Source organism: Schistocerca serialis, chromosome 5, assembly GCF_023864345.2.
Source record: "Schistocerca serialis cubense isolate TAMUIC-IGC-003099 chromosome 5, iqSchSeri2.2, whole genome shotgun sequence".
NCBI classification, from domain to species: domain Eukaryota; kingdom Metazoa; phylum Arthropoda; class Insecta; order Orthoptera; family Acrididae; genus Schistocerca; species Schistocerca serialis.
Genome location: NC_064642.1, coordinates 830,902,799 through 830,915,124, shown reverse-complemented (window position 1 = coordinate 830,915,124; position 12,326 = coordinate 830,902,799). Strand labels below are relative to the sequence as shown.

General features: G+C 47.8%; 1 protein-coding gene across 1 annotated transcript in view; it reads left to right on the top strand.

The window, feature by feature from the left end:
* LOC126482262 (polyketide biosynthesis protein ThaF-like) overlaps window positions 1-12,326 on the top strand; it is a 67,549-nt gene that overhangs the window by 20,353 nt on the left and 34,870 nt on the right. The window contains exon 3 of the mRNA XM_050106244.1: window positions 940-1,106. Within this exon, the coding sequence (XP_049962201.1) occupies window positions 940-1,106 (167 nt within the window). The remainder of the gene's footprint in view (window positions 1-939; window positions 1,107-12,326) is intronic.

Here is a 12,326-nt window from a genome sequence, read left to right as displayed (position 1 = left end):
AAAGTCGATGTCATTGTTGAGCAGGTGACTACAATAATTGTCTCTGTGGCAGAAAACGCGATCCCTCGCTGAAAGTCGCTGAAGCAATTAAGGAGCGTCGGTGAGCCCTGAGGAGCACCCTTCCCTGGAGCACCTCGTACCCTTTAAATGACTCTGTGTTTACATTCACAAACTTATCAAACGACGGAAGCAGGAATGTTGGGAGAGACACATTCCCAAGTCTGGGAAAAGATCAAACATCTTTTTGGGTACCAGATCCCAACGGGTGTTCCCGGTGTTACCATAAATGGCGTGTTATCTATCGATGCAAACGAGACTGCTGAGCACTTTGTGTTGTAACCTGTTGTGACCACGACTGGAACAGTCGCGGGTTGGCCTAGAAAGTGTGGCGAGACCAAATGGAGAGCGGCCCACGAACAAACAAACAAATGGAAAGGATGGACACAAAACAACAACGGACGATGGAGAGAGACCTTACAACGACAACATGAAAGGAACAATGCAGTGACAGAGACAACCAAACGAATCCAAGACGTCCACTAGTAATGAAAACAAAGACCGATAAACACGCTACCTTTTGTCGAGGCTATGTGTTGAGACTCACACGACGATTAGACTCACTGGCTGAGCGAGAGGCAGGCTCTTAAATACTCTGTTGGTGGCGCTGCTATTGGCTGCTGGAACCACGTGTTCCAATGTGGCGCCCTCACACTTAATGCGGGCCAGGACGCGCGCGCTGCCACAGCTTATGGCGTGATGGTGCAGAGACCTCTAGGGGTCTTCAACATCCTTGACATCTTGCGGGTATTCAAATTCCGCAGTGCATGGTACCAAATCCCTCCCCCCTGAAACTTACACGTAGGGGCAGAAACGCCCCGGACAGTGCTGAGGTGGGCGGCAGTGGGGAGAGGAGCCGGGCTCGTGAACCACTATTGGCAGGGAGGAAGGGACACCCGAGGTATCTATGACAGCTGATCCAGAGTTCAGGGTGGGGGAGGGAGCTGCCAATCCACCAGGGGTTGGAGAGGGCCGGCGGCAGGCCCACGGGGAGACGGCAACCGTGGACAGGGATGGTGACTCGAGGACCACCTCCACACCTGAAGGAGGTAGGGGAAGGGGTGGCGGTGCGAGTCCCATGAGGGCACACGGGTGGAGCTGATAATGATGGCAGCACTCCAACCCTTTCAAGGTCTGCACCGACATCACCCGTGGGCCACAACGACCGTGGCAGGAATCCAACCCGGCTTGTGCCCTTACTCACGGGCCCACAGGGCCGTGCCAGGGGCATACTGCTGCGAGGGCTGGGAGTGGGGACAGGAGGGGGATGGTGTCAGCAAATGGAGCAGGGTCTGTAGCTGTCACCCATGAAGGAGTTCTGCTGGACTGCATCCGTCAATTGGCGTAGTGCAATAGGTGCTCAAAAACAAGGTGAGGGCCGACGTGGTTGGAGACGTGTCAACCGACTTTGTCAACTGGTGTTTAAAAGTGCAGACAAACCTCTCTGCCGCTCTGTTGGATGAAGGGTGGAAAGGGTGGCTATGGATATGTTTGATACCATTGGCCTGACAGAAGTCGTGGAAGGAGGATGCCGTGAATTGGGGACCATTATCGGAGACCAACTTGTGTGGCAGGCCCTCAATGGCAAGAACCTGGGCCAGGGCCGTGAGTGTAGCCTCCGTGGTGGTGGATGCCATGTGGACAACATATGGGTATTTGGAGTAGGCATCGACGGTGAGTAACCACACGGACCCCAAAAACGGGCCCACAAAATCAATATGGATGTGATCCTAGGGCCGGCGAGGCACAGGCCAGGGTGCAAACGACTGAGAGGGGCTTGCCTGGTGATGTGCACGGACAGTGCACCCATGGACCAGGTGCTCAATGTCGCCATCGATGCTGGGCCAATACACGTGCCGGCGAGCCAAAACTTTCATACGTGACATACCCCAGTGCTCGCAGTGTAATAAACCGAGCACCCGAAGCCACAATTCCGGAGGGATAACCACCCGATGGACATCCGACTCCGTGGCCAACAGGACATCATCGACCACGGAGAGCCTGTGGGACAGGTGGCACCAGGGGCTGAAATCAGACTGCATCTGACGAGTAACATAGGAGGACCACCCGTGGACCACTTAATTGAGAACCTGCCGCAAGATAGGGTTGCAACGGGTAGCCACACCAATGTGAGCAGCCATTAGAGGCAGACCATTCAGCACATCTGGCAGGCAGAATCAATGTGAAAGCAGAGGATCTCCTGCTGGTCAAAGGCAGGATCGGGGCCTGTTGGGAGACATGACAAAGAGTCCACATTAGCAAGATTGGCGGTGGGCTTACACCTGATGGTGTAAGCGTAATTACGTAAAAACAATGCCCAGCGTTGGAGATGTTGAGCTGTCCGCTCTGTAAGGTGAGAGTGGGATCCAAAAAGTGTAGCCAAGGGTTTATGTTCCATCAGGAGGGCGAACTTTGCCCCAAAGAGATAGGTGTGAAATTTTTGGATGGCGAACACGATTGCCAAGGCCTCCATTTCAATCTGGGAGTAGTTCCGTTGTGCTGGGGTCAACGTCTTAGAGGCATAAGCGATGGGCTGTTCAGAGCCATCAGCATCCCGGTGCGCGAGGATGGCCCCAATGCCATATGCTGACACATCAGCCTCCACAACCAAGGGACGGTCCAGAGAGAAGGGAGTAAGCAAGGGGCGGAATTCAGCATCGCCTTTAAATGGAGAAAACCCTGGTCACAGGCAGGAGTCCAATCAAAAGGTACCCCTTTATGACGTAAGTGATTGAGGAGTTGAGCAACAGAGGCAGCCTGGGGCAAGAACTTTAAGTAGTAAGTAATCTTGCACAGAAACACCTGGAGTTCAGATAAGTCCTTGGGATGAGGAAGGGCCTCAATGGCCACGACATTATGACCCGAAGGGAAATGCCATCTTTGTTAAGCCAGTGGCCTAAGTATTCCACTTCCGGTTGAAAAAAGCAACACTTGTCCAGCCAACAGCGTAAACCAGCAGACTGCAGAGCGTGAAATAAGGCACTGAGGTTTTGAAAATGTTCCTGGCAGGAATGCCCGGTGACGAAGATGCCATCCAGATAATTCACACAAGTGGGGATAGGCTGGGTAAGCTGCTCCAGGAATCACAAGAAAATGGCCGGCGCCAAAGAGACACCAAAGGGAAGGCGCTTGTACTTATACAATCTGAAAGGCGTGTTGATAACCATGATGTTCTGAAATTCGGCATCCGAGGGCAACTGGTGGTATGCCTCAGCCAAGTCAGTCTTTGTTAAATACTCTCCCCTGGCAAGCTTGGCGAGAAGGTCTTCCTGTCAGGGAATGGAGTAAGTGTCAACAAGGGACTGAGCATTGATTGTAGCGCCAAAGTCCCCACACAGCCGAAGGGACCCATTGGGTTTCCATATGGCCACCAGTGGCGTCGCCCAGGCACTGTAAGTTACAGGCTCCAGAACATCAGTGGCCTGAAGCCAATCAAGTTCCTGCTTAACCGCCAGTTGTAAGGCCACTGGGAGGGGCCGGGCCCAGAAAAAGCGAGGCTGTGCATCCGGCCATAGGGTGCTGTGCACCTGAAAGCCGGAAGCACATCCGAGATCCGTTGCAAACAATGACGCAAAAGCGGAGCACAGATAGTCCAAGTCCTGAAAAGGAGCAGCCGTAAACAACCTTAACTTCGTCAGAAATTGAAAAGCTAAACAGTTGAAACACATCCAGGCCAAAAATATTTGAAGCCGATGGATGGTCGATGACAAAGAGGATAAGGAGCCGGGGAACACACTTGTACATCACCTGGATGATGAACTGCCCACGAAGGGGAATGGAACTGTCTCCGTAGGCGACCAAACGGCAAGAGGGAGGTGAAATGCAGACAGGCAGTGGCCCCAGTGTCGACCTGAAAACTGACATCCTCAGTGAAAAGGCAGAGCGTGAGGGAAAGCTTACATGCGGACGTGTCATCCTGTGGAACAACCGATTGGAGAGCATGGACTGTATCTTGAGGCCCAGGAGGGGCAGGATTGGAGCGATTCGAGAGACTACAACAAACTGATCAGATGTGGCCCTCCGTGTTACACAGCGTGCACGTTTTCCAGCGGTGGGGATGATCAGCCCGCGGATGGGCAGTAAAGCACTGTGGGCAAGACGGAAGTGGGCCGTGCGACCGGCGACGAGGGGCGACCGAAGCCGCCGATGCCATACAGACATCGTACAATGAGGAGTCCCGACGGTGCTGGCCTCTGTCGGTTGGGCCACGTTGATGTCGCGATGGCAGAACCCGCCGTGATGCCGTGATCGCCGCCACCTGCGGTCGCGCCATAAGATGCTCGTTAGCCGCTTGAGCAATTTCAAAGGAGTGGGCAATGCGGAGAATCTCTTCCTCAGGATTGGGAACCAGCTGAACCACCACATCCCGGATCAGGGAGTCCGCATACGAAGCCTTACACTGATGATTGGTGCACATAAAATTGCATTGGTGGCTGAGACCCTGCAAGTCTGTGACCCAGGAACGATACGACTGACCGGGCTGCTTATGGTATTGGTGAAACTCCAGCCGAGAGGCGACCACATGATAGTGTTGGGAATAATAGTTTTTCAGCAAAAGGCATATCTCCTGGAAAGAGAGAGCCACAGTATCTGACAATGGTGCCAACTTGCGGACAAGAAAGAATGTGTCTGGGGAGGCCCAAGACAAAAACAACGACCGCTGCAAGGAGTCGTCCGTGAAATGTTGTTTCAGCAGATGTAAGTAGGTTTTCCAGTCTTTAGCTTCATTAATGGGTGAAAATGACGTCGGATGTGGGAAAGAATCGGGCACCCGAGGACTCGGAAGCTGTTGTGGTAACGCGTCCCAGGCATCAACTTTGTCAGCAGCTGCAGCGACTTTTGTAAGATGTCTAACTGGAGCTACTGCTGCTGCTGCTGCTGCTGCATGAGCTGCTGCTGTTGCTCCAGAAGACAGACCAATTTTACCTCCATGCTAGCAACTACCACCATTTATGTCGTCATCAAAGATGTTGTAACCTGTTGTGACCGTGACCAGAATGGTCGCGGGGTGGCCGAGAAAGCGCGGCGGGAACAGAGAGTCGCTCGCGAACAAACAAATGAACAGAAAGGACAGGCACGAAACAACGACAGACGATGGAGAGAGACCTTACGATGACAACATGCAAGGAGCAATGGAGTGACAGAGACAACCAAACGAATCTAAGACGTCCACTAGTAATGAAAACAAAGAATGATAAAGACAATGTCTTTTGTTGAGGCCATGTGTTGAGACTCACACAACAATTAGACTCGCTGGCTGAGCGAGAGGCAGGCACTTAAATACTCTATCGGGCCGCTGGAACCACGTGTTCCACTGTAGCGCCCTCTTACTAAATGCGGGCCAGGACATGCGCGCCACCACAGCTTACGGCGTGATGGTACAGAGACCTCTAGGGGCCTTCGACGTCCGTGACGTCTTCCGGGGATTCAAATTCCGTGGCGTGCGGTACCAGAATTTACTTGAGCCTCTGCGTCAGAGAATTACTCCCCAGCCTTTCGCACTCTTAAATGCTGGCTGGAAGGGAAAGTTCTCTCATTCAATACACGCCCCATTTACAGAGTGGGACCTCCTTAGTGCCCTTGCACATTGTCCGGACACAGCTCCTAGGCCTGATTGGATCCACAGCCAGATTATTAGACATCTCTCACCTGACTACAACCAACATATCCTCGTCCTCTTCAATCGGATCTGGTGCGATGGCGTCTTTCCATCACAATGGCAGGAGAGCACCATCATTCTGCTGCTCAAGCCCAGCAAAAACCCACTTGATGTGGATAGCTATCAGTCTCGCCAACATTCTTTGCAAGCTGCTGGAACGTATGTTGTCTTGGCGGTTGGGTTGGATCCTGGAGTCACGTGGCCTACTGGCTCCATGTCAGGGCAGCTTCTGCCAGGGTCGCTCTACCACTGATAATCTTGTGTCCCTTGAGTTTGCCATCTAAACAGCCTTTTCCAGATTCCAACATCTGGTTGCCGTTGCCATCTTTTTTGACTTACGTAAAGCTAATGAGACAACCTGGCACCATCATAACCTTGCCACATGGTATGAGTGGGTTCTCCGAGGCTTGGTCCCTATTTTTTATCCAAAACTTCCTGTCACTCTGTACTTCCCATGTCCAAGTTTGTGCCTCCCATAGTTCCATCCATATCCAGGAGAATGGAGTCTGGCAGGGTTCTGTATTGAGTATCTCTGTATTTTTAGTGGCCATGAACAGTCTAGCAGCAGCTGTCAGGTCTTCCGTCTCACCTTGTCTGTATACAGACGACTTCTGCATTTCGTACTGCTGCTCCAGTACTGGTGTTGCTGAGTGCCATCTACAGGGAGCCATCCACAAGGTGCAGTCATGGGCTCTAGCCCATGGTTTCCAATTTTCAGCCATGAAGACGAGTGGTATGCATTTCTGTTGGCGTCGTACTGTTCATCCGGAACCAGCACTTAACCTTAATGACAATCCACTTACTGTAATGGAGACATATTGAGTCTTAGGTCTGGTTTTTGATGCTCGTTTGACTTGGCTTCCTCATCTCCCTTGGCTTAAATGGAAGTGTTGGCAACACCTCAATGCCCTCGACTGCCTGAGCAACACCAATTGGGTGCAAATTGCCCCACTCTGCTGCAGCTGTACAGAGCCCTTGTTCAATCCCGCCTTGACTATGTAAGTGCGATTTATCTGCAGTGCATTTGCTTGACCTGTTGCACCATTGCAGAGTTTGACTAGTGACAGCAGCTTTTAGGACAAGTCCAGTGACAAGCATTCTGGTGGAGGCTGGAGTCCCTCCATCGAAGATCAGATGTGCACTACTGCTTGCCAGTTACATTGCACACATTCATGGCTCTCCTGAACAATCTAATTACCGTCTTCTTTTCCCAACCATGGCAGTTCACCTCCTGCATAGGCGGCCCAGGTCAGGGCTAAAGATTGTGGTTCCCATGTGATCACTTCTGTCTGAACTGGAGTCCTTCCCTTCACCACCTCTCCTCAAGGTCCGTTCACGTACGCCTCTGTGGTGTAGCTGTAGGCTGAAGCTTCGCCTGGACCTTTCGCGTGACCCTAAGGACTCTGTTAACCCTGCAGCTCTCCGCTGTCACTTCCTCTAGATTTTTGAAGTCTTACGGGTCTCTGATGTGGTTTACACCAATGGCTAGATGGCTGATGGTAATGTTGGCTTCACCGTTGGTCACAGAGGCCATATTGAACAGCATTCCTTTCCTGCTGGCTGCAGTGCAGAGCTAGTGGCCATATCTTGTGCACCTCAGTATATAAGTTCATGCCCCGAGGAATCGTTTCTTCTTTGTACTGACTCCTTGAGCAGCCTACAAGCTGTCAACCAGTGCTACCCTCGCCATCGTTTGGTGGCATCCATTCTGGAGTCCATCTATGCCCCAGACAGGTCTCATCATTTAGTGGTGTTTGTGTGGACCCCAGGACACGTCGGCATCCCAGGCAACGAACTTGCCGACAGGCTGGCCAAACAGGCTAAGCGGAAACCGCTTCTGGAGATGGGCATCTCTGAACCTGACCTGTGTTCTGACTTACACCGCAGGGTTTTTTGGCTTTGGGAGACAGAATGGCATAACAGTACGCACTACAAAGTGCATGTCATTAAGGAGACTGCGAATGTGTGCAAGTCTTCCGTGCAGGCCTGTCGCAGGGAATCAGGTGTCCTCTGCTGACTCTGCATTGGCCATGCTATGGCGACCCACGGTTACCTCTTGCACAGTGAAGACTCGCCTCGGTGTCGGTGTGGTGCCCAGTTGACAGCGGCCCATATTCTGGTGCACTGCCCCACTTTGACTGCCCAGTGATGAAATCTAGGGTTACTGTACTCGTTGCTTCTAATTTTATCTGACAACACCTCATCGGCTGATTTTGTTTTGCGTTTTATCCTTGATGGTGGGTTTTATGATTTGATCTAAGTTTTAGCACATGTCCTTTGTCCCTCTGTGTCCTCCACCCTAGTGCTTTTAGGGTGGAGGTTTTAAAGTGTTGCAGAGTGGCTGGCTTTACCTTTTTATTCTCATGGTTGGCCAGCCACTGTAATCTGCTTTCTTTTTTTACTCTCTTCTGTTTCTAGTATCTCTAGTTGTTTTCTTGTCCTCTTTTGTTCCTTTTAGTGTACGTTGTCTTTCCTTCATTCTCGTGGTTTTCCCTTTCTTTCCGTTTTGTGTTATATGTCTCGTCTGTTTTATTAGGAACAAGGGATGGATGACCTCATAGTTTGGTCCCTTCCCCCCTCTTTTCAACCAACCAACCAACTAACTTTGCTTGTGTAGGGTAGTGAAGCGGTAGCCATTGTAGTTAGTTGTTTTAAGTAAGGGTGCTTGACTGTAAGTACTGACTTGGGTGCAGTTGTAGTATGTTACTTGTCATGTTCTGCATGGTTCCCTAGCATCAGTTATGCTAAAACCTGTTTGGTGTTTGCCCTTGCTTGCATGGTTGTGTTCAGTTCTGATTAAGTTTATTGGCATCTGTAGCTGATTTTGTGATTCTGTGGGTGTAATGGGCAGCCTACGTGGCAGTAACTTATTAGGGCTTGAGCACAGTAGTTATGAGCTTGGCCTTCCTGAAGCCATTTTTAAAATATAGTAAGTTTTAAAATATTTGTTACTAAAGCTTTGGCCCTGTTTCTCCTGCCATTTAAGTTGTCCAATTGATAAAATTAAGCCACCCTAATATTTAACTTGCCTACTAATCTTGAGGTCTGGAATACATAAACATATAGTAGGAATATAATAGAGGGAAACATTCCTCGTGGGAAAAAATTATATAAAAAACAAAGATGCTGTGACTTACCAAACAAGAAAGCGCTGGTAGATAGACAGAATAAAAAACACACAAACACACACACAAATTTCAAGCTTTTGCAACCCAAAGTTGCTTCATCAGGAAAGAGGGAAGGAGAGGGAAAGACGAAAGGATGTGGGTTTTAAGGGAGAGGGTAAGGAGTCATTCCAATCCCGGGAGTGTAAAGACTTACCTTAGGGGGGGAAAAAGGACAGGTATACACTCGCACACACACACACACACACACACACACACACACACACACACACACACACACACACATATATGATCTGCAGTTTGATTTTTGCAGATAAGGAAGTTACAAAAAATCACAAATATTTCTCTCCAATACATACCATAGAACAAGGACTACTTGAGTCTGTTCTGAAACATCTGTTGTCATCAGCCTTGACAGCTGCAAAAGAAATGCTTTTCTAATTTCCATCCTTATCTCCTCATGGTATATTTGTAGCATTCAATCAAGTATCATGCATTTGAAAACATTGTTGGCTTCTAAATGCTTCATCAAACCTGCCTCTAATTTATTCGCAAAACTTACTAATCCAGTAAATACCCCTGGAGTTACTTGAACCATTTTTTCATCATGTAAGGAAGCTTAAAATTTCCATAAAATAAAATGCAGTCTATGATTTTGGACAGTTTTTTTTTATTTTTATATTCTGCTTATTGAATGGAAGTTCTATCTGCCTCATAAGTTTCTCCTTAATACATTGCGGTGGCCTGGTGTAATGTTAAGCTCCCTCTATACAGCTTAAGCATTTTTGTGGACTTACTTGTTGAAGAATGCTGGTTCTGCTTTCTTGCAGCACTGATGCTGATGTCTTCTACTAGCACCAGACGATTCTCCGAAGATTTCACTGCTAGGAAGGGGAAATTTTCTCTCTCTCTCTCTCTCTCTCTCTCTCTCTCTCTCTCTCTCTCTCTCACACACTCTTCTTATTTAAAAATACGCTACTCGTGGAATATCATTCAATGCACCAGAACATATTTATTTCCACTTTGTATAAAAAAACAACTAAACTTTATGATGTAAGCTCACACATTACCAGGCACCCAGAATCAGTTAATTACACATTTTGAACACAATCAATACATAAGCTTTTATCGTGGCTGACTATTCACGTCCAGTCCATGTACTCTCAATGGCAATTCAACGTCTATAAACAGTCACTGTCTCGAATCACTCCATTTGTTTTTCAACAATACAAAGCTACATTACTCTTTGCAGCCAGCCACGGAGCTTCCGGGCCATAGTAATTTATTCTTGGCAGGTTGCGCTGAACATTTGCCAGTGCCAACAAATTTTCTCCCTTCCAGTTTCGCCTGCACAAACAATAAATGGATGCAGTATCCCACGCTCGTCCTTACCGCCCTGCTTTAAAATAACACATGTTCGAAACAGCTGAAACGCAAGTGTCTCCAGACTTTTGTAAAATTCTTTCATAAAAATAACAGTGAAGCTATCAGTTTACTTCTTTGACTTCTCATGCTTTTCAATTTTTTTTTCATTTTTTTGATATTTCTAAAACCATCTTTTGTCTACATTACATCACCTCCAAACCGCACACATGTAAACCCAATCAGTGTATTTTTTTACTACTTCACCACAGAGCTAAGTTTTATGTTGATACCATTCAGAATTAAAGCTAAGAATATATTTCTTGGTGTTGCTTATGCCTGGCTTAGATATTAGAAAATAAGGCATCAAATGACCTCTTTGCTTAACTGTAATTTTCTCGTGGAAGGAGAGCTGTGGAAACTTAAGCCATCAAAATTCTCTTGCAATTACTGAACTTATTTCTTGTGAATGGTTAAAATTGTCTGCAATGTAAGAGAGAGAGAGAGAGAGAGAGAGAGAGAGAGAGAGAGAGAAAGAAACTGTATCAAACAGAATCACTGGAAACAAGATAACAATCAAATTCTATTCTTTATCCCATTCCAGAATGTGGCACTGACAGTGATCTCTCTTCCTCACAGCTTCACATGCAGTGTCCTATGGGCACATGGGTACAGCAGCCAAACAGCACACAGCTAGAACTGTGATGCGTGCAGTTCTGTACAAAGATTTTTTATATTTTCATAAACAGGGGGCTAGCTACTGACATTAAGCTTAAGGATATGATGATGAATAACATCTTTCTGGAAATAATCCAGAGCTGTCATATGCTTCTTCTGTGGCTGTTTCTTCCAGGGGTGTGCATCCAGGTGTGTGTTTCTTTCTCATTTCAATCTATACTATACTGTTCTTTCCCTATTGTCACAACAGTATTTTTGCTTACTTTCAAAGTTGTTGCAGTCCTCTTAACAGCCTGAACAAAAGGAAATAAGAGCTCCCTATTTCCCATTTCTTTCTCTAAGTAATCCCTCATGAAACTGTGTAGCATGCATTTCCTCCGTTCCACTTCATGTGGTCATTACTCTAGGCATTGTTTGAATTAAAATGGGAAAGGAAATACACTAAAAACGACAAAAAAGAAAAAAACTACAAATTAAACTTCTGTTCAGACTAGGTGTGTACTGGCTTGCTAGTACTATGGGTTGCAAACTCCCACTGTGGCTACAAAATTGCTGCAAGTTCACAAATACCATGCAATAAGACAATTATTATTCTGAACTGGGGTACAGCTGCTCCAATGCTGGCTATACTGGGCTCATAAAAGGCAGACAAGCAGAAGCTCAAGCAGAAATAAAAGGTGTTTATTGTAATGCACATTTCATTCACTGTTATTCACATCAACTTAATTTAATAATGAAAATTGCAACAAGAATTAAACAAAGCACAAGAATATTTTTCTCTAACCTTCTGGCTATTTTGACAATCTTCTCAAGATCATCACAACAGGTGTCCATTCTCAAGAAGCATACGGATGTGAGCATTCCTCATCCGTCCTCTACAGAGTGGAATGGTGATGGGTGAGCCACAGTCAGATGAACAGTGCTTCCCTGTTTTAGACAAATGGCATTGCCAATTACACGTGAGGCACTCAGTGGTACATTTCAGATACTCGTATATATGTGTGTGTGTAAAGTTGGCACCGTGACTCCTGCTACTTGCTCGAGTGCAGTCTGTCATTGGCAGGCTTTGTGTCGTCCCTAGGCAACAGAAGGACATTGCTGAGTTGTCATTACCAAAGACTTGTCTCCAAGACTATGCTGTGCCTCAGCTGCCTATGTTATGCCTGCACTGCAGATTGACTGTGTGGGGGTGAAGTGGGCATGAGGAGAAAGGTAGGGAGGACTGGAGGAGGTGGCATGTGGCTGTGAGGGTGAGAGGTAGTAGGTTTACATAATAGGAATGTGATGCCCATGAGCACTGGCAGGGGTGTGGAGGAGTGTATTGGTGCATTGAGAGGGTGAGATAGTACGAAGAGGGAGACTCCAGAGAGGAGGATGTGGGTGCAGTATTACTGAAGTCAGGTTCACAAGGTAGGGGCTAGTGGAGGTCAAGGCCAGAAGAATTG